Here is a 23,041-nt window from a genome sequence, read left to right as displayed (position 1 = left end):
ACAGAGGAGAGTTTGTGATAGACACATTCAAGGTATAATTAGTGCCTCCAGGAAGTTCCCATTTCTCAATTGTATCATATAATAAAGAGTGTAGTCTCTACTCTTTTAGAAAAGTGTCTTGAGATAACATTTGTTATGAAATGGTTCTGTACTGATTCTGCTTTTCCTTGCTTCTTTGTCCAATCACTTCAACTTTTCCTCAAAATTTGACCAATCGCCTTGTACATTTTGAAAGATATACTTTAATTTTAATTGATGAAATGTGTTTTAATATGATTTATTTTAAGATGTATTATTTTGTTTGTCATGTAACTGACATTTATCAATGATTTGTGCCCTTAAAAGCTTTTTTTATCTTTATACAAATTGTTGTAATCTTTTTTTTAAGATTTATTTTTGGGCATTTTATGCCTTTATTGTAGATATAGGAAAGTGGATTGAGCTGGAAATCAGGGACATAGAGAGAGAGAGGGGAGTGACATGCGGGAAAGGAGCCACAGGTCGGATTCAAACCCAGCCTGCCCGCTTGGAGGATTACAGCCTCCGTTTAAGGGGTGCACGCACTAACCGCTAGGCTAACACCATCCCCAGATTTGTTGTAATCTTGAGCCCTTTTTCAATGAGGCTACATGAAACAATACAAACAACTGCAACATCACTTGCTCCTGTGATGTCACTGAAATCAACAATGAAACATTGCAACTCTCACCACAACTTTTTAAGTCACAACTTTCTCAAACAAAAATCTGAGTCATTTCCAATGTGATGATGACTTGGAATGGAGTTCCAACAGAAATGAAAAGTAAAGCAAGCGTTACCTTTGCGAGCGATCCGGATGCAGTTTATTCTGGTCTCCTGTGGATGAAGAAGAACAGGCCGAGTTAATTCAATTGGCTTAGTCCCATTGAAGACATAAAGATTAGCAGGAACAAAAAAAATGAGCCCAGTATAAGTTAATTATGAGTCACACAGGCGGCCATGTGTGTCAAAGTCACCCAGACCTTTGCTATGTGGAGGAAATAATTGAAATTTCAAAGCGGACGACATCGACTTGTGATATGAGAGACCTAACACTCCCCTTCACCATGTGAGGTCCCTCACCCCCGGCCCACTGATTGGCTCCATCTACCCCCCCATAACCAGTCACCTCTATTACAACAAGAGAGGGGCATGTTCCCAAATTAAGATTTAAGGAAGTTAAATCAGCCTTTACGGGCAATTATGCTAATCCATGCTGTGAGATTGGAGTCAGAAACCTTTCACCTAAAATGCTTGCCAAATTACCCTTTTTTTTAATTGGAAATCTGTTTCAAGTGGAGCTCCATCCCCTCTCGTGTCGAACAGTGAAAGATCAGTCATATTTACTCCCACTCAGGGGTTATTAAAGCAGCGTCAGGTAGTATGTCATGTGTCACTCTGTCCTCTGTCAAGGTGGGCTTTTTGGCCTTTTGGAACAGAAACCCCCAAAGGTTGTCAAAGTGACAACTTAATGCAACTGAGCCTCCAATCTTGTTAAGAAGAGGGATATCCAGACTGTAGTAGAGTTACAATCCTCTGGGAGGATTTCATTTCAGTATTTGATCGGCTTATCTGATCCAAACTCTTTGGAATCCCCTACAGGATACATGGAGGCTCAGTAAATAGACATAAAAAAGACTCATTACATGTATGCCTTCTTCACAGCTACCAGCTTTCATTGACTAAAATGATCTTTAAAACTTTGCAGGAAACAAGAGCTGCTTGTGCTTTGATGCCGGTTCATTGGTATAATTGTGCGTTTTACAAAAATTGCAATGGATCCAGACTTACAATTTATAGAAAATAACACACGCAATCACATAAACAAACTGAATTATCCAGGCATCATGAATCATCAACTCTCCTGTTCCACGAGTTAGTATTTCTGTCTTTATCAATAAAGTCTGTTAGCGGAGAAGAAAAGCGATTAAAAGGCAATTCTGCGGTTTTAAAAGAGTGTCTTGCTCCTTCAGATAATGACCCGTCTTTAAAAGGGATTCTTTTATGATGTTGTCAGACAGCTTGATAACGATCTGAGACTGTCAGTGGGAAAAAACAAGTACTTGGAGAGGACGTAAAATGTTTAAGGACATTTGCCCTGAAAGATAATATTGAAGCCATTACAGCTGTGTCACATCTGGAGGTCGAACAGAGTAGCAGGGACAGCTGGTTTAAATGAGCTAGCAGAGCTAAGCCCTCCCTGTCGTATACAATAAAGATGAGAACATTCATCTTAAATAACTTACAACAGATTTTTCTCCTAATTTTGGTGGACCTAGAGGAGCAACTGAAACCTAAAACTGATTAGTTACAAGAAAAATACAAGTGATCTCTAAATGGGCTAATTTAAAGCTAATTTACTTATGTCTTCAAATCAAGCTAACAAACTGAGATGAACCTTCCCGGTCCGTCTGTGAATGCCGCCCTTCCTGGAAAATAAACGCCAGCTGTCGCTCTACAGTAGCATTCTAGAAAAATGTTGTTGGTACATTTTTGTTATTTTTTTAGACATTTACACCCTTCAATGACTTTAAAAGAAAAAAAATGTCACAAAATACTAGTACTGTCTTTACCTCTGCTAATAAAAAGAGAAAACGACAGGTATGAGATCCAACTATAGACGTAATAGCCCATAGGCCACTGGGCTAGACTTATTAGCTTAGCTTATATTTGGATATTTTCCAATCTTCGGCCGTATCAAAAACAAATCTGAGCTCACCCTTTACCTAATACACATACAAGTCCATCCAGTAAGTGAAAACTGAGATGAGTGACAGGTAATCCCAGTTGATAAGGGATGATAAACACGACAGAAGGCTCCAAATGAAATATCAGCATGCTGGCATTTTCATTTCTAGTGTAATAGATAGCAGTAATCTAGATATTGAGTTGTACAGATATGACAGAAAAGTGTGTGTCTGGTTCATGCTTGTGTGTCAAATGACACTGGCAGCAGCAATCATGCGTCTTTCAAGCGTCACTGAAGACATATCTGCCAAAATAATTAGTGTTTCAATTCAATGGCAGCTCATGTTCCACAGTAAGCCTCCTACAACTAATTCATTCTGGGTAATTGTCTAAATAATTTTCCTTTTCTTTCTCCCTTAGCAGCACATCTGTCAGGGAAAAAAAACAAGCTACAGTCAGGAAATTAAACAAAAAATGTTTGCAGGACAAAAAGAAAAAAATCAAGACTCATTTGAATGTTCGTGTTGCTGTGTTGGCTGATTCCTCTGAGATATTGCTCTGTGAGTGATTTTAATTTTGTCTTGAAGGACACACTTCACAAATGATGTGCTCGCTGCTAATACCTGATAAGATATGAGTACTTTTTTTTTTTTGCTGTTGCTATCTCACTGTGTTAGAAGTTACTGTACTCAGTAGACTGTGTGTTTAAGCATTGGTATTTCTACATCCTGATTGACAGGTAGCTGCGCTAGCCAATTGTTATCATAAGCCCCTTTTCAACCGCAGGAAGTTTCCGCCGGGATCTTTTGAGGAACTATGTGCATTTCGACAGCAGGAACCAGGGTCTAAATTTAGTTCTGGGGTAAAAGATCGACCCATAGAAAAGATCCACTACAGGGGTAGTAGTTGCTAAAAGGTTCAGGAATTTTAGGGGGCAGCCCCTGCAGAGCTGAAAGTCTCTGATTGGTCAGGCGCAGCAGGGTTTTAGATCAGCCACCGTGTTTAAATGACGGAAGCTGCAGTTGTTAAACCAGAGGAACCATTTAGTTCCTTGAAGAGAAGCCCCTGGAACTTAAAGTTCTGCAGACCTTTGATTGAAAAGGGGCTTTACTTAGCACTCCAAGCATACCCTGCTGTATCTTTGATGAATAAAATAAATAAACATCATGTTGTATTGACAAAGACTTATTCCACGTTGGCCTCACTTTTGAAGCCGGAGGCTACATTCACTTTTTGCATGAAGTCTAACACTCAGACGAAGTGTGTCTGCTTTGACACGAACCACAGACCGACTGTGATCTTCATCTGCCAGCACCCAGAGGAGTCTGGTTGCACCCCGTGTGGAGTCTGACACTGATATCTGCAGCCAGGCAGGCGCACATAAGCACCATATGGACCCTAATGATTTAAACAGCATTTACTCCCACTGCTTCTTTGGACACTGGTCACACTGATACTCCATATTCATGCCTCAGTCACTTCTTCCAATGCTCAAAAATTTCCTTTCAGATGGCTCTCAAGCCTGGGAGGCACAGTTTGATTCCCCTTACAGAAAAAAAAGAAGATTCTTCAAGTTTTTAAAGTGCTTCAACATGAGGGAATCTGAGTAAACATTGTATCCTGTTTGTAATTATCTTCCGAAACCTGCTCAGACTCATGTTGTCAGTTTGCCTGAGAGATGTTTGAGAGGGATTTTCATTTGAATACAATGCAACATTACTTATTTTTCGATTTAGCAGAGGGAAAACAATCGACCAAAAGCCACCCTGAAAATGCATTACACACACCAACCCATTGGAAACAAACAAAGCCTTGTTTATGCAGAGATGTGCTTCCTCTCTCCTGCAGCACACTGCCTCCCGCCTTCCGACTTGCTTGACACAAATCGAAATTGACTGTCAAGGTTGCTAAAACATTAAAGTAGCGTGCCTGAGCAGCGGAAATAAAAAGCCCTGTCAGGCATCTTAATACGTCTTACCCCTCTGAAGTTGCTGGTGGCCTGGAAGTAGATGAGGTAGTTCTTCGTCGGGTCTAAAGGGCTGTTCCAGTAGCCGTTGTAAGTGTGGTTGTCGCCCACTGTGAAGGGCGTGGCCTCGGGGAGGCTGCTCGGAGTCAGCTCGGCTGTGAAGTAATGCGGGGTCCCTTTAGCCTGCGCCTCATTGTGGGTGTTTGGCGTTGGGAAGCAGTCGACGGAGCCGAGTTCTCTCCTCCTCACCTGACGCGTCCCGTCCTCTTCAACCACCACCACCTGATAGGCACTGTGGGGGGACAGTGTGGACCTTAGTACTCTAAAACAGTTTAAAAACCTGCTATTGAAGCAAAGCATATATTTTTTACCGTTCCTATTTTATTCAGCGACGTAGTATTTGAGCTTGAGAACATGATTTTTTGACCACAGTCAGTTTCGTGTAGCTTTTCTCTGAATCCTTGATCTCCCACTCAAACACTCACTTCATGAACTTCAATTTGCGCTGCCTGTTCTCAAACTGTTGGCTTTGCACTCACTTAAATTGTTGCTTTTACAGATTTCTTTCACTACAGCCTCAGCCCATCTCCTCATGTGAACCCATGAAATGTCTGCTCTCAGATTTATGCTCCAATCTTGGTTTTTTTTTGTACAACAACCCTGTCAAAATCCCTCAGCCAGTAGATCACCAGATATAGAGTTGGCCGGTGTTATTATCCCTGCTGCATTGTGGGCACATTTGCTTTATTTTAGAACGTTTCTATAATGCATGGTTACTCTTTTATAACATCTACTTCCCTTCTTTTCTTTTAACTTTTGGAATAAAAAGGCACGTCATAGCCTGTATGTGTCTCTACTTTAAATACCTACATGAGGTAGTAGGCGTATAATGACAATTTTCCTTGTTGGTTTGCAAGACAAAAGGATATAACACTACCCTGAAGACTCAGTAGCAGGAGTCAGCAGATTGCAGACTATAAAAAGTAGTGTTATCATAAAGTCAGAGATATACACCACTGTTTGTCTCGTGAAACAATCTCAAAGGTATTCTCGAATCTCTAAGAACATTAGTCATATGTTGTGATATTATCGAACATATACTCGAATGGGGCGCACGCAGATGGCCTAGCGGTGAGGTCGTGCCCCATGTACAGAGCTTTTTGTCCTCCAAGCTGGCGGCATGGGTTGAAGGCCGAGTTGCCGCTGCTTTCCCGCATGTCCTTCCCCTCTCTCTCTCTACCAATTTTCTACTCAATCCACTGTCCTTTCAATTAGAGGCAAAAGTCTGAAAAATAACCAAAAAGCGAACATGGACTCTTAACATGTCATTGCCGTGTTCAAAATGTCACTAAAACTGAGCAGGATTGTTCAAGAAACATGTCAACCGTTTCGTTAAGAGTGGACTTTGCACAGGATGGCAGGTATGTCAGCTCAGATTTGTAACAGAGAGCCACTGTTTATGTGATGAACCTCTACAACAAACAGTGAGCCTTTGTTAAGTCTTTCAAATTAGTTGCGTCTTACCTGGAGGTTTGTTTACAGCCCGTCTGATCGTCTGAATGTTTGTGTTTTTATGCCTCATCAAATCCTTTTTGTGCAGTGGCCTGCAGGTTTAAAGATCTCCGCAATTAACTCGGTGGTTACAAAATCACAATTAAGAATGGGAATATGTAACTATGATCCAAGTTATACAAAACCAGTTTCAACCTGGAAACAGTTGCCCCTCTTCCTAGCGCTGTAACAAAGTTCTTCATACATTCATATTGATTCCGCAACGGCGTAATATTGGTGTCCCAGTCAGTGAATTCACATTGCTGTATTTTAAATCTGTCTGCCATCGTAGGGTAATTCTTCTTTTATATCTGTATTGGTGTAACAGTATGTGTGAGACCCTCATAGCAGCTGATCTATATTTGGATAGGAGCCAAGTGTATGTTGTGAGCTTGAAAGAAACAATGTGTGTTGAGACTGGAATGTATACTGTATGTCTGACATTTACAAGTGAGGGTAATGTCATCCTGCTGGCCTTTTAAAAGTATATACCCAAAAAGAAAAGAGTTTGTAAGCTGTACCTGCTAACAGAATATAAGCAAAGAGCATCGTAAGCATCAACAATTCCAGAAGAAACACTCCCACGTAACACAATGGTTACTGAATAATTTAGATAGGACATCTCATTTCAAGACAATTCACCTTTACTTGCTTCATCGGCAGTTTTCTTTAAAAACATATAACAAGCAATTCAGGACAATTCTTTTGCCTTTTATATCTTGAAATAAGACGCTTCTCTTGACTCGTCAGGTGAATGTGGCTTTTTTAAAAAGTGTAGTGACATATTCCATCCATCCATCAATCCATTTTCTTCTGCTTATCCGAGGTCGGGTCGCGGTCCACCCAGACCCAACCCGGACTTGACTCACCCCAGCAACGTTTTCCAGCTCCTCCAGAAGGGTTATATAATCCCTCCAGCGAACTCTGGTTCGACCACGGGTGTCTCCTCTTAGTTGCGCGTGCCCTGAAAACCTCCAGAGGGAGGCGTCCAGGAGGCATCCTAATCAGATGCCCAAACCATCTTAACTGACTCCTTTTGATGCAAAGGAGTAGTGACGTATTTTACACTTGCTTGGATTTGAATTTTTGTAGTTTAAGACTTCCATTTTTGCTGTTGTGATATATTCTAAAATGTATTGATTTGTGTGACTTCTAAATGTGATGGTTTGTGTGGACTGTAGTGCTTCATTATGTTTTCAATGTACACGTTACAAACCTGTTTTTTTTAATGTGGACCCCAGGAAGATTAGCTAAGCTCTCAGGTACAGCTAATGGGGATCCTAGCGAAATAACAAATAACATAATATGTGACATCCTGTGTTCCTGGAGCCAGCCTCAAGTGCACACTCGATGAACTGCAGGGCTTTGCACTTCAGCATTGGCTTCATTTTTCAAGACCGGAGGTTGCTGCTTGATTTCAATGGCTTTCATTTGTATTGGCATGGTCATTTTAAAGCTCTGTTATTTGTACCACTACACCTCCAAATTTAAAGTTATCTATATGCTCCATCATTCCACTCTTTTCTATCTTGCAATAGAAATGTCAATATCTCTCCAGAGCCATCAATATTTATGAGACAGTGAGTCAGTTTAGTGTGTCTTTGACAAAGCCTGGCCTCACATACTCTCACACACCGCACAATATATAATTCTATTGGCCTTGTTATGTTTGAAGCAAAAAAAAAAAAAAAAAAACATTCTACCACAAGCTATTGGAGTTACTTTTTCAGTTTCTCTCCATTCCTGGAGCTTCCATTTTTCTCTACCTTCCTTTCTGACTGAAATTGGAGTGTGTCGCTCGTTACGGCGACACAGCTGTCAACCAGGCAGCGTGTGATTGGTTGGTATGTGCTGTCATTCCCAAACTGTACGACACAGTGAGTCAGGTATCAGGATTTAAAAAAAAAAAAAAAAAAAAATGAAGAGGAAAGGTGACTTTTTTTTGGTGGTTGTTGCAGAAAGCAACTCAACCATGACAATCATTTGTTGGATTTTGTGTCGTGACACGGCCAGAGCTGAATTTGGAAAATAGATATGTGGTAATTAAGTAGAAACTTTTCAAATCCTTGTCATACATTGTACTTAAACTGGTACCTTCTATGCTTACGAGCCTGAGGAGCTCTGCTGTTTAGAGAGCGCTTTTTGACGGCGGCTATAAATATCAGGGCTGAATGAATGCTGGTGTAGGAGTGAGCAGTGTATTAGTTGTACCTGACAGGAGCTCCTCTTGCCAGCGCAGGGCGCAGCAGCACAGTGATGGTGCTCTCCGACTCGCTCAGTGGAGACGGGATGTCTTCATAGTCAAACACCGGGGCTGAAGAGAGGTGGGGGGAAAAAAAACACAATCAGACACTCAAAGATGATTCAAAGAGTCAAAGCAGAATGACTTTGTCTATAACATCCCGGGGAAAGACAAATGTTTTGTTTAGATATTAGCTGCTGCACTTCTGCTGATGTATTTCAGTAATTTTTCCGACATAAAAAGATAGAGTGTGCTCTCTTTATTCATTACCCACACATGTCCCCTGTGTACTGCAGTGTGTGGAGGCCTCCCACACACTGCCACTGACTGATGATGACTAGAAACAGCAGCCAACTACAGAGAAAACAAGAGGCCCTTATAATATAATTAGGGCACATCTCAAAGCAGCACAACCCCAGCAAAGCTCTGGGGACAATGAGGTTGAGTGTTCCCATCTCAGTTTACTACCGGGAGTGAATTAACTGGAGTATGTAGTGAAGCAAATGGCCGCCCTGCTACAACAGATAAGCGGAGACAAAAAAGGCTCCAGAGTGGAAGTGGAAACGCTGCCGCTTCCGAGGCCGGGCTTAAATGCTTGTTGTTAAAAATCTGCTTGTGTAACCTGCCATCCAAAAAGACAAGAAAAAAACACACACAATGACACTTGCACGCAACAGCTGAGCTTTCGCTCGACAAAAAGGTTTTCGAGGACCGTGCATGCTCGGTGGTTTAATCCAGCATGAATTATGAATGGACGAACAGTGCAACATTACATTTTCATGCTCGCTACAAGAACTCGGAGCAGGAGCCGACGTCCCACTGAGCTCCTCTGACAGTGCAGCCAGGGCAGAGCATGTGATTCCGCAGGTTGTACATCCGACAGCTGAGAGAGTCCAGATAGACCCTCTTTTAAACCAGACAGAACAGGTGGAGAGATCATGAAGAGGGAGGGAGAGCAGGCTGCAATAGAGAATATCTTCAGTCAATTTGGTTTGGGCTGTTTGACACCAAGATTCAGCGAATGGTTAACCAAACTTCTTCACCATCTTTTCTTTTATCCAACCAGACGTCAGGATGAAGTAACAAGAGAATCAAGCTGACGTATATTTTGCAGCTCCTTGGCTCAAAGGCTCCGAGGCCCTGCAGATTTTTTAAGAGGAATTGCTTCACTCAGGCGCTTTTACAACTTTGCATGGGTCCATGTGCGTTGGAATGGATGAAGTCTGGATAATTCTGCAGCCACTCTAAACTACGTGTGTGTAAAACGCAATATGGCTCACCTTACAGAATATGCTGAGTGTATCCACGAGGGTGGTCATGATTTTAAACTTTGATGTGACACTAGTAATATTAAAACAAATTTTAATACATGTTGCACCAAGGCATCAAAAGTCTAAGGCCTAGACCCCAGACATTTCGTAAAAAAAATTGTAATAACCAAAAACTGAAAGCGAACATCTGCACGACCGAAGAAAGAGTCTTCCCTGCTGTCACCTCTTCTGCTCTCTGTTTGTTTGTAAGAGACATAAACATAACTGATGCATCTGTGTGATAAACCAAATTGACTTAAGAATCATCAACATTTGCTGAGCTGTGAATTCACCACCGCTGCTCTCTTTCTTTTCACTCGCTGTAGTTTTGGGTTAAAAATATGTCTGAAGATCTTTAGCTCTCTTGAATCTTGTTTTTTCCATACGTTTGATCATCAGAATAATAGGGATGGTATCGTTTTAGTATCACAAAAAAAAAGTATCAAAGTATCAAAAATGTAGAGAACCGGGGCGCCGGTGAGAGGAGGCTGTGATCCTCAAAGCGGGCGGAACGAGTTCGGGTCTGATCCGTGGCTCCTTTCCTTCATGTCGTCCCCGCTCTTTCTGTCCCTGATTTCTGACTCTGTCCTATCTCAGCAATAATGGCACAAAAAGCCCAAAAATAAATCTTAAAAAAAAAAAACACATAAAAAAAACAATTGGACAACCTCAGTATCATCAGTAAAAAAGTATTACAGAAACACTGAACTCTTACATAACATCTCTAAACAAAGAAAAAATAAAGCACTCCAGATCAATCTGTTGAGTTTATTTAATGGTGTTTAGATCCACTGAGGCGTAAAAGTGATTTCATGAAAAATATATTTTTAAAGTACTGAACCACTGATCAAGTCAAGTCAACCAAGCTCCATGTTTTACCATGAGATGCTTTCGATATGTAAAGCCCCATGACAGCACCTGCACGTGCATCAGTGTGTGATGCTTAAATACACTAAAATAATAGCTGCTGAGGCTCCAAGAGATTTTCTTCTCGATAGAAACGTAAATTTTGGACGGTTTTAAGCCTAACTTGTGCCAAAACTTGGTCATGAAAAATGCAAAACGTTCTCCAATGTAACATAGCGTATGATATTCTGCATCAAACATCAAACACACTGCCAGTTGGAGAGATGTGACACTTTACTTTGTGCATTTATTGCTTATTGTTCATCCCTGCTCTCCTAAGGCAGAGCTCCAGCAGTATACGGCCTCTGGCGCTGTGCACTGCTGCAGCTGCTCTGTCTGCTTCTGCAGGGTTTTTTATCAGACTACAGCTGCATTAGAGGTTGAATCTGTTACTATGGACATGGCTTCGGGGGCTTTCCTTTGACTACTTTTTACTTCTACTGATATCATCCATGCTAGCAAAGTTACAGCACACAGGATTAGCCCCTGCAATCCTCCGAGCAGATTTAACAGATGTGTCAGGACATTTTCTTTACATTCACTCTGTGAGTAGATTTATATACACTGTAAGATTTGTTTGATTGTCAAACTGCACAGATCCTCCATTGCACATTTTGTACATTTTTTGTTTCTTATTTTTTTAAATTGTATATGATATATTGTAATTGCTTCCATATTTTGTTATTTAAGTTGCTATTTTCACTTTATTTCAGTTTTTGTTTTTTTTTTACAGTTTTTTCGCACCAATACACAAAGTCAAATTCCTTGTTGTGTGTAAATGTACTTGGCAATAAAAAACGGTTCTGATTCTGATTATACAGCTACGATGTGACGCTCAGCTCACTCACCCACCACAAAAACATCCCCTGACTGTACTTATTGTTACTTTCAAACATGTTTGAGATTTACGATTGCAGGTTGGGGATGCTCCGACTCGATCTGAAGCACTAAAATAATCATAGTGATACCACACACCTGAGGATTCTTCGGACAAAGAAATCTGCCAGCTTTAGCTTCTGAGACACATAATTATAAAAACACAAGGCAACAAGATGTTTTTCACAGATTAAAATTAAACGTTGGTTGTTTTGGGCTTTGAACAACAAAAAGGATCAGGAAAGCTGCCACACAGGTAGCAACATGTCTTAAATGAGACACTCTTCTATCATCTAGACATTTCTGAAACTGCATGTCCTGAAATAGGGGGGAGGTGAGATTTGCTGACGTGTTAGGGCAGCTTACCTTTCCTATTCCTGCATGGATTCCTTTAAATGAAAAAGAAATCATCCACCCACTCAGTCCCAGTATTTTTCTTATGGGAAAACATCACAATAGCATGTTGTGTTTCATCTAAGAAGGGAAAATCATCAAGCAGCTCACATATACTTTTTGTAAATAAGTGTTTTTCAGATTTCCCCACAGACACTTTTTCTTCTCCGGATCTATACCTGCATCCTTCTCCCCTCACAAACACTGCGCCTCTTAATTTCTTTACTGCTGCATCGTCTTTGAATGGTAAACATAGACTGTGTTTGAGGCGATGCTGTGGCCGAACAAAGTTGTTGACGCTCAAAGCATTCAAAGTGAACAAGAGAGGCTCACGATATTTCAGGTCTGCTGATATTTCATCAAAGAAGGCGATGCTTGTCTAAAAGCTGTTAGGCTGAGACGACATGAAGATAATTTGTATAATTTGAAAGGAGGTATAATTAAATCAAACACTCTTCAAAAGAAGAAAATTACATGTTATCTCTCAGGTATCTTTCTTATCCTCAGTCAGTAAAAATATTTTTTTAGTAAGAAACATGTTTTTTCTTTAGGGGATGTTGTCAGAAAGACCAAATTATTTATATGCATTAGCATCATTAATATGCAGAGTTTTATTTCTTAATGTTACTATTTTAAAGTTTGATCTTACTCTTACATGACTAAATCATCACAGACGGCATGAAGGCACATTTCTGGTACTTTGGGATGTTTAAAAGCCAGGATTGATAGAATACATTCTCCATGTGTCAGAGCGTCAGAGACAAAGCAGCTTGATTTCAGTTTCCTGAGTGTCCCAACAGCCCGTGATACAATATGCGTTTTTTGTGTGCGTTTCTTTTAGATATTTTTGGGGCTTTTTCGCTTTTATTGGACAGCACAGCTTGAAGAGAGGAGGAAACAGTGGAGAGAGTAGGGGGATGACATGCAGCAAAGGCCCATGATCAGATTTGAAACCCAAGGCAAACTGATTCTTAAAAAACTAATTTGTCCTAAAAAAAAAAGAATGGACACACTGGCACACAAACACACACAGATCAGATCGGTAACACAGCCAGCAGGAGGCCTCACCAGAGATGTTGGTGGTGATCTCAGTGAGCGCCGTCTGGCCGAACCCCTTGGCAGTCCTGGCCCGCACTGACACCAGGTAGGTGGTTCCAGGATGCAGGCCGGAAAACATGTGGTAGGTCTCGTTCCTCAGCTTGGACACGGTGCGGCGAGGACCTGGAACATTAATGCCCGGGTCTGACGACTCGATGCTTTGGTAACTGATCTGGAAACAGAGAAGTGATGCCATCTTTAAAGCCTGGACACAAATCAAGCAGCTCACAGGTTGCTAATGTGCTCATAATGGCAAATGTGCTAGTGAAGCAGATCTAATGTTTACCACAAGCACTGTCTTAGTTTTCTTATACTGCAAATTTGAACTAATTAGCTTTTAGCCTTGAGGATATTTTGTCATAAAACAAAGAAAGGTATAGATTCCTTAAAAATGAGACCTTACCTTTGTGTGACTCTTTCTTTTCTTGTTACACAAGTGCTAACTTGACCTCATCATGTCAGCATACAGTCTATTTTTAAAATCAGATATCGAGAGATTATTTCAACTAGAAATGTGAGTCTTTGTTTCATGGCCCAAAATCTACAAGGAAGTTTTCATGTATGTGTTATCTGTAAGAAAGTTTAGTTTTCAAAGGTCGGGCAATTTCTGGTCTGTAAGAAAAGTCAGAAACCAGAGTCTCATTTTTACACATACTACATCTTCGAGTGTGTTGCAGATCAGAGCGTGGATAACTTCAATCTTTGTTTGTTTGCGCTGTATTTGTTGTAACTCTTGCGTTCAGTCAGTCAGAAAGCAAGAGCAACGACAAATATATTCAAAATCAGATCAGAGTTGAGTGTTTACAGCTCACCTCAATCAAATTCACTCACAAAGTATGTAATCAATGATCTTGCCAACAAGTGAGGGCACCAACTACAATAGGTTTAATATGAAGAATGTTTTATACTTTATCTTACCAAATATTTTAACCGTAAGGTAGTTACTTGACTGAAATGTTGTTTATTGTCATGTAAAGTGACATATTCTTTGTGAGCTATTTTATAAAAGAAGCTCAAACTGGTACAATGGAAATCGACATGAGCAGAAAATGTTAACACCAGACAGCGTCTACTTTGGTTTAAAATCCTCCTGATACAAGATACGGTGCATGCAGGTAGTTTGGGAGGTAAAATCTCTGAGTAAAAGAGTGAAAAGAGTGAAATAATGTTAAGATTGTGGCAACATTTCCCTGCTGGACAAATATTACTGAATCAAGCTTTTACAATTCATCCTAAAGGGAATATGACACTTATGTACCAAGTTTCAAGGGAATAAATTAAAAGGATACCAGCAAAAGAATGTTTGGCTTTCCTGTTGATTTGTACTTGACAAATTGTATTCTGGACTACAATGAACTGACCGACTAACTAACATCCCCGTAACTCTAGAGAAAATTAACTGTGGTCCATTAAGAGCAACAGAGTTCAGTCAAAGTTACATTAGAGGCTTTAACCTTGGCCTGTGTTCAAATCAGGCCTTTTTAGTATTCCCCCATGTAATACCATTCTTAAGTCAGTGCTGTATGAGCCTGTCGGCAGTCTGTAATGTGCTTTACACAGCCTATAGATCATTTTTCACACCACCTGGAAGATTGAATTTAGATGGCATTTTATTTAAAGGCTCCCTCATGAGAAACACCTCTCAATTAATCTTGAGACTACTGCAAAACGATGTCAACTCTGCGCGCAGATCTCATAAATCTCATGCTGCGGTTAGCCACTGATAATCAGACTCAGGTAGTTTCTGTGTCATCGTCCTCGTTCTACAGCTCTGTTGGCCATCTCTTTTAACACAGATTTCTGGATTAGGAGCCTGTGTATTGAAGCCTGAGAGAACACAACAATTACCGGGCATGACAATCAAAGACCAGCACAGGGTTGTCTTTAGGATTGACTCGATTTATAAACATAAGCCTTTATCTAATGAGTCATCAAATTTGAAGTGCCTGTGTCCACTATGACCATTTTTTTTAGTGCTGGCAGTGACCATTTCCAACACTAAACCAATGCAGTTCAGCATTTTCAGGGTTTTCAGTTTTTTCTGCATCAGCAGTTTTTTGTTGGTGCACTCACAGCGCAGTTTCCTAGCAACAATGAGCGCCATCCATGGACCAAGGCCATTAAAGGACCAATATTACACTCTGACACCTAGTGTTAAAAATGTACTGCTGTTAAATCAAATCAAAACATTGGAGAGAGCTGTCTCCTTCCGCCCCCTCCTCTCTAGAGTCGATGTGCACGCAGTTGCAAAGCTTCCGTATTTAACCAGCTCTACATCGGTCTTGAAACCTTTCTGCGTTCTAACTTCACTTCACTGGCTTTCCAACATAGTGGAAAGACACAAAACTGTCATTTTGTCTGCAAAGGAGTTTCAGGCTAAGGGCTGTCTTGATAATGTTTTTGTGTTAGATCATTACTTAACACTTAAAGGGATACTTCACTCATTTGCATTAAGCTTTTTATCATTAGAAACCTGGTAGTATTTTTGAATGGTTGTGCATCCCGCCCTCATTTTCCACTGAGATGGGAAGTCTGAAAAGGAGCTTCCGATGACGCAAAAATCGCCATTTTGCGTCATCGGTGACTGTTGCGGTTAGCGGTGTGAAACTACAACGCTAGTTCCTCATATTTTCGACCACTGAAGCTACAGACCTATCACAGATCAGTGGGTGGGAACTCACTCCCAGAATCGAAACTTAACTTCCGCTATATTGCTTGGAAGCTATGCTAACAGGCTCTATGGAAAAAGTTGATAATGGCGAAAAAAGCTGATATGGATGAAGGGGATTTTGAAGGTCTTGTGCTTGAATCGGATGTTCGTCCTCACCGTCGCAGACAGGAAGGCCTTATGTCTCGGCTGCTGACCCGGCAGCGGCGGGCAGCAATATAGCGGCGAGACGGCTGCCCACTGGCTGCCACAGGCTGCTGGCCGCAGCAACCGTCACACCGCTATATTGCTGGCCGCTGCTGTCGGCTCAGCAGCCGAGACATAAGGCCTGCCTGTTGGCGGCCGTGAGGACGAGGAGCTGGGGCAGACTGGTGGTGTCGTTGCTCTGACTGTTTGCCTATGGACACAGACATAGAGTCTGTTTTCTGACAGGAATTTCCAAGATCAATTCTGGAAGAAATCTCTGAATCTGTTGAGGAAACGGCCGTATGTGTTGAAGTAAATATGTCTGTAAATAGAGGACATTAGTGGGAGTGGCCCGCAGTGCTGTGCATTCTGGGATTTGGTGTCTTTCATCCACATGAGCCAAAAAGACACTTTCAGTCTTTTCTCGAACAAGAAGGCACCAACTTCAAAATGTATTTCACATTTCTACTACATATACGACCCAATGTCAATACAGATTCATGTTTCAACGGGTGACGTATCCCTTTAACACACCAAAGTAAAGAAAATATAAAATATGAAGGCAGATGTTTGTTTGGTTTCTGAGTTTGGTGATGTTGAAGAAAAAGATGTCACTGCCACTGCTTAAAAACAGCTACTAACTCTAGGGATGCTTTTTTTTTTTAAATGTAGACAATTCAAATACCATGAATATGTCAGAAGTAAAACTAGGCTTTTGTCTTGGCAACAGCTGAGATAATAGAATTTAGACTTACTTTTAACCAATCTCAAAACGTCTAAAAAGTTTGTCAAGGTTGATTGGGGACCAACCAAGCGCCTTACCTCATGTTGATGTTTTGTTAATTCTCAAACACTGATAATGTTTTTTTTTTGCCACAGAAATGCAGTGTTGCCCATGCAGAGCAGAAATCATTTGGAGGTTAGAGGCAAGGCCAGCTCATCTGTATGCTTAGCGGGGTTACAGCGCCACTCAAAGCTCTTCCTGGTTCCTCACTTCCCTGAGCTTCTGCTCGTGAAAGGAAAGTAGTTTCTCTTCCCCATCAGGCGACCATGTGTTCAGCTATTGTGGGTCGTCACATACACTTGCAAAAAAAAAAAAAAAAATCCAGACTGAGGTCTACGGGTTGATTCAAGGCCATCAATAATTAATTAGAAACATTTAAATGTGCCCCCTTGTGGAGGCATCTCTTAGGCAAATAAGTAATTAGAGCGGTTGTCCCCCATGTAATTACAGCCTGAAGTCTGGGCCTCAGCTTCATTACCATATGAACATGTACAGTAAATCCCATGAACTGTGGAAAGTGGGTCCTCCTCACTCTAGTGGCTAAGGCTCATGTGTGCTAACAGCGTTTGGGCGAGAAACAGAAAAAAACAAGCCGGGGGGAAATCACAGATGGGGAGTCTTTAAAGTGAGGAGCAGGGGAGACTTTGCCTTCATTTGAGTCATTACTCTGAAGGAGAGAGAATAAAATAGATATCGGCAAGGAGAAAATAACATCCCACACCTGCAGAGGATTAGTGCGTGATGTGAAAGCGCCCGTATCTTTGTGGATTGTGGATTTATCTGTTGCGTGACTAACAAAGCGTCTTACCTCGTACTGCGTGATGAGACCGTTGGGTTCTACAGGCTCCTCCCACTTGAGGAAGATCATGTCATCGAGCGGGGTGAAGGTCAGGGACTCTGGAGCGATGCCGCCAGGAACTGCAGCAGGAGAGAAAAACAACCTTCCCTGAAACAAAACCCTCCGTTTGGGTCTCAAGTTAATGGCCTGTTGGACAGACACACCAGGGGGGTAAAAACACCTTTGACAGAGCGAAAAAGGCACAAGGCCAAGGAGGGAAGGAGGAGGACCAAAAAAAAAGTTGGATCACAGATTTAGAGCGGGGGGGGGGGGGGGGGGGGGGGGGGAGCTGTGTGATGAGAGGAAACTGTGGACTGGCTTGTTCCCAGCCCTCAGGATGAATTGAGATTCTGGCTTTTACTGTCTGATAACAGAGCACCGCGTCTTAGAGGATGACAGCAGATTTTTCTTCTTTAGCACCTTACTGACAGAAAACAGCAGAGTAATCCAACCTGTGAACTGCTTAAGTGTCTCTCTGCACAAATTTTGGCTTATTGAGATGCATCTCCTTGAAGGAGTGTACCTTTTTTTTTTGGAACCTGTTTAAGAAGCACTGAGAATAAATAGCCATTCCCTGTAGGGCTGCACAATTAAATTGCAATTCCATCGTCATTGTGATACGCGCATTAGCAAAAAAACTCATCTTCTGTAATGGTGTTCCTGGGCACTGGTTTCCTACTCCATTACTGTAAACTGCTACCGACCAACTAGCCAAAGGGAAAGAAAACGATAACAAAACAGTCTAAATTAAGCACACAAGTTGCCTGTGTGTTTCAGTATCAATGTAATCTGGTTAGCCGGATGTGGCTAACTTTAGCAGTGCTAGCACAGCCAGCCTTTGGATCTCCCAGCAAGTTAACACCCACATCCCTGTGCTAAGTGTGGGTACTCATGTCTCCGGTCGATATGCCAGTCTAAACTGAAACACCCTACAGACTTTCTATCTTAATTTAGCTCCTGTGAGATGCTATCCGTTCACTGTGCTTGTTTACATCCAGGTAATAGAGCAGGCCAATTAACCGGCACTAGAGCCAGTCATGGCAACAACCCGGGCTAATGCCAGGTGACTGTATTGCTGTTTGAGCATAATATTAACACTGTGGGATAATGTGATTAAAAAAAATCTATGCATTAATTTTGGACCTTAAACCCGTCACAATCAAATCTTTAATGCTGGAAGCCCTAACTTTAAATATGCTATAAAATATGAGCATATGCTGAAGGCAAAATTCTTATAAGAAAATCAGCGAAAATTGGAAAAACAACATCCTGGTAGAAGGCTGTTACTGCGCGTGGGTTGCTAATCACTTACTTTTAATTTTGTATTTGATTCTTCATTTTGGTTCTAGCAATCACACTTAAAACAGCCATCTGATTATGTGATTTTTTATATTATGCAGAAGAGAGCCTTCTTTTCTTCCTTACTGGCAATATTCAGACATGAGATGTTAAAAAATAGAGTCATTTATATAACATGAAAAAAACGCATTAAGTGTTCCTCGTGTTTCAAAATTTTTGGTGAAACTTTATTCCTTTTTGTTTTCTTTCCATCTTTATGATAAATGGTATGTTTCTAAAGTTTCTTTGAACCTTTTTCAAACTCTTCATTGAGCCGGATAAAAACTGGCATCGTACTTATCAAAAACAAAAACATGTCTTGTGCTCGAGCATTATTGCTATTCCAATGCTTTAAAAAATAACTGCCTGTTACTCTCTATTTTTTAAAAAGGTAGTTGGGAAACGTCTGAAGGAAGCCGAAGGGGGCGAAGCACAGAAGAAGAAAATCCTGCTGTACCCATCAATCCAGACAGCCAAATCTGTTTCGTCCGAGCAGCAGAGACACACACCGTGTGAGCGAAGCACTACACCCAGGTTTGATTGTTGAGCCCAATAGGAAGCAGGTGAGAGGAGCTGTCACCGGCTGCGGCTCAATTACCGTAGTTGTGAGGGTGATGGCGGCTCTTCTTGTGACATAAGTATTGAAGACTGTCAGACTGACAGGCTTCCATTCAGCCGCTCAAAGAGAACACTTTCCATCAGTGCTGACATTCAAAATATCCAGAAGAGCAGAAAAAAAAAAAAACCCAATCATGGCAGGTTCTTTTACTGACACATTTTGAAATTGCCTCTTTAAAAACTGCGCTACATCCTGCATGTTACTCCAATTATGCAATTATCTCCTGCCTACAAGCCAGCAATGTTTAGGTGAAGATAATTGGAAGTGCTGTCTGTTTTGTCATATTTAATATTTTTAAGTATTTCCATAAAATTGAATGCAAAACAGATTTCTTTAAGCAGCAGATACTAGAAAAACAGATGCAATAAAATCAATCATGGCAATTTCATATCATAGCTGTGACTCCATCCCACTCTCTCCACCGGGTCAACAATGTCCCAGAGTTGCATTCAATTATTGTTGCATATTCCATTTAACAATAAGTGTGACACCTTCTCTGGGAATGTGCATTAGAAAGTGCCTAATCTGCTGATGTACACAGGAAAATATTAATTCAGAGATAAGCAAAATCATTTTACCGTTTTGCTTGCGGCCGTGACCACAGCTGATTAATGTTCCACTGGTCGCCATTATTAAAAAGCCTCAGCTTCCATTTAGTGATGCTGATCCAGCTTTTTTTTGGAGAGTCAATATTTGTGTTGTTTTTTTTTTTGCTGCAACTACATGACTAAAGATATGGATTTGTGTGAGCAGTGCACAATAATTATCTGAGCATGAAGAACCGTGCACAGAAAATTAGAAATTCAGCGATTTCTGAAGCAGGAGCTGATGTGACAATAAGTGGCTCTGTGCGTACAAAATAACACATCCCTGTTTCATAATGCTGCAGGTTTGAAGGGTTCATTCACAACATGGTTATTGCATTTCTTTGTGGAATAAGTCTTTTATACTTCTTTTGTTATTATGTGTTTTCCAACCTGTCCCTCTTACCTGCCTGTCCGATCATATCCCTGTTTTGAAAATTGCATTCTTTTTCTTTCGACTACAGTGCCCATTAAAGCTGAATCTATGATGTTCTTATTTTGAATTGAGTTTGCATACAAAGGCACCTACTTTTTATTACAACATCCTTTGACCCTCTGGCTGATACATCTACGACAGATAATGCAACCTCTGAATGTTGTTGAAGTAACGGTTGCCTAGGAGATAAACGCTGCTCTTTTGATAGAGAATAGTCAAAACAGCATGCTGAGTAAAATACTGCAGAATGTAGCCAGGTGTCCAAGGACTGCCTGGTATTTTTGGAATATAACACATACTGTATGACTAATATTGGGGCATATGAAATCATGTCCTAGCATGCTCAATAATATGGGTGAATAGGTGTTGAAACGCAGCCTGTGTCAGTGTCAGTTTGTCTTTTTATATCCTTTGTTAATGAATCCCTAGCTCTGTTTCCTGTTCGGTAAAATCAGAAAGGAAATATGGAAATGTTTCAGGTTAGAGGTGTATTATATAGAATTGTTCCCCTAAAATACTTAAATTAATTAAAAATTGACTTAATCAATGTTACTTTTTTTCCTGAGTACTTACATTACATCTAATAACTATTACAGTAATCAAAGCCAGAGAAATTGTTTATTTTATAGTTGAAATGGCGTTTGTCTTTCATGGCGGCCTCAATGACAGAGACAGCATGTTTATCGTTGCCATGGAAACACCAGATGTTGCATCAAAGACCGCTACATAAGGAAGCAGTAACTGCTACTGAAAGCTGCCGTACTGTTGCTGTATGTGCTGCTGTGATAAAAACGTCATGTTAATTACACTTGGATACTTAAGCTCGTCAGTAAACATTTTCTCTTCCTCAGGTCGGTTTCATCCATTCATCTTGACTATGGTCAACTCTGCTCCACAGTTTGTTTAATCGGGGGTGGGTGGATGGAGTAGCAGAAAGAATCCCTCCCATGATTCCCTGCAAGCCTCGACGTCATCTTTTGTTATTGTTTTGTATGAGAGCCCCCTTGTTGTGGAATTTACATGCTGTGCGTTTAAATAACATATTTGAAACTTATAAGCTTGGACAAAAGTAATCAGCCAATAACCTAACAACATCATTCGATAGGCAGTGGCTCAAAGCTTAATGACTTGGAGTTACATGATACAATTAGCTAGAAAGATCCTGCCAGCATTAGCAAATGATATAGGTTTCTAAATACATTTTTTTTTGCCTTGAAATATGGCCTTTAGCTCCATGTTTGTTTTTTAATTTGAGTTGTCTTTGCAGTTCATAATCATCAGGAAGCTGTGAAATTATAACATCTTAATGACTTACAACCTAAATGTCAGCAATGCAACATTTTCTAAGCATTTGAGTTTCCACCCTGACAGTAAAGTCTGAGAAAAAATGGCATTTCTTCAAATACATTGTGAGGCGAGCTTCTTGTTTTTCTTTTCCCTGGTTACTCAAGCTGTGACTCTATTGATCAGTAAAGAAAAACTCGCCCACTCACTGTCTTCCTCTGTCTGGAAGGTGACCTCTCTGCTCTCCTTCTTGCCCTCGGGGTTGGCCAACGCCAGCCGGACGTGGACTGAGCGGAAGGGCGGGAGGTCTCTCAGGGTGAAATGAGACGTGTTCCGTTCCACAGACAGGCACTCTCTGACGGTGGCATTGTTGCCTCCGCTGCCCCCTGTTGGCATGGAGTACCGGTAGCACAGGGACAAGGTGTAGGTGTGACAGCGGGTGAGGTTGTAGCCCAGAGGCTCCCACTGAAGGGCGAGCTGACGGGGCTGGATCTCTGTAGCAGTCAGACCCCGCAAGGCACGCATAGGCTCTGTGAAAGACAGAAAGAAGAGATCACATTATAAAGTTATAAACTGAAGTGCACTTCAGTTATAAGTTCCGGCAAGGGTAATAAAAAGTAAAAAAAAATCTAAATTGTGGGAGATTAAGCTTTTTTATTCAAAATGGAAAAGCCAGCGCTTCATTAAACAAATTAAATCTATAAGGATGCAAAGAATCACAGTTTTTCAAAAACGACACCATTTACCAATATGGGTAGGCCTTCTGATCAACATTAAAACTCTTTTGTTTTTTTTACATCTAATTTGTACTTTTCTATATTTTCTACATTGTTCAGTAAGAAATCTTCTAGCAAAACTTCATCACAATCTATTTTTAAAAGCCTTAACCCCGAATTGCTTCTGCTGCTCAGAATTGCATTTCCAAGTTGACATTAGCATTAGCAATTAGTTCCAGTAATTAGCCACCTTATTTAAACCAGGAGGGCTACATCAACTTCTTGTATACAACCTAAAGTTCAGGGATACAAGAAATTAAACTTTATAATCCTGCTCAGGGTTTCGTATTTTAGAAACAATGAGCATGATGATTTTCAAAAGAGATGATTTAAGGTAGAACATCCACTTCGAACTGTTGAGGTGGTTCTGACTCTTAATTAAGACAGTCCTTGAATGCTACCCTTTTCAGATGTTTAATCCTTTTTGGAATAAACCCAAGGACGGACCCAAGGCATGCTGGAGGGACTACATATCCCATT

At 40.9% G+C, this 23,041-nt stretch overlaps 1 protein-coding gene across 13 annotated transcripts in view; it reads right to left on the bottom strand.

The window, feature by feature from the left end:
- Positions 1 to 23,041, bottom strand: part of ptprua (protein tyrosine phosphatase receptor type Ua) — a 206,771-nt gene that overhangs the window by 48,550 nt on the left and 135,180 nt on the right. For all 13 annotated transcript variants that reach the window (XM_061059292.1, XM_061059280.1, XM_061059282.1 and 10 more), the window contains exons 8-13: positions 21,995 to 22,315; positions 17,495 to 17,604; positions 13,019 to 13,220; positions 8,435 to 8,537; positions 4,685 to 4,964; positions 819 to 855 (exon numbers count right to left, since the gene is read on the bottom strand). In XM_061059292.1, coding sequence (XP_060915275.1) covers positions 819 to 855; positions 4,685 to 4,964; positions 8,435 to 8,537; positions 13,019 to 13,220; positions 17,495 to 17,604; positions 21,995 to 22,315 — 1,053 coding nt within the window. The remainder of the gene's footprint in view (positions 1 to 818; positions 856 to 4,684; positions 4,965 to 8,434; positions 8,538 to 13,018; positions 13,221 to 17,494; positions 17,605 to 21,994; positions 22,316 to 23,041) is intronic.

Source organism: Labrus mixtus, chromosome 16 (assembly GCF_963584025.1).
Source record: "Labrus mixtus chromosome 16, fLabMix1.1, whole genome shotgun sequence".
NCBI lineage: Eukaryota > Metazoa > Chordata > Actinopteri > Labriformes > Labridae > Labrus > Labrus mixtus.
This window is presented reverse-complemented; position numbering and strand designations above follow the sequence as displayed.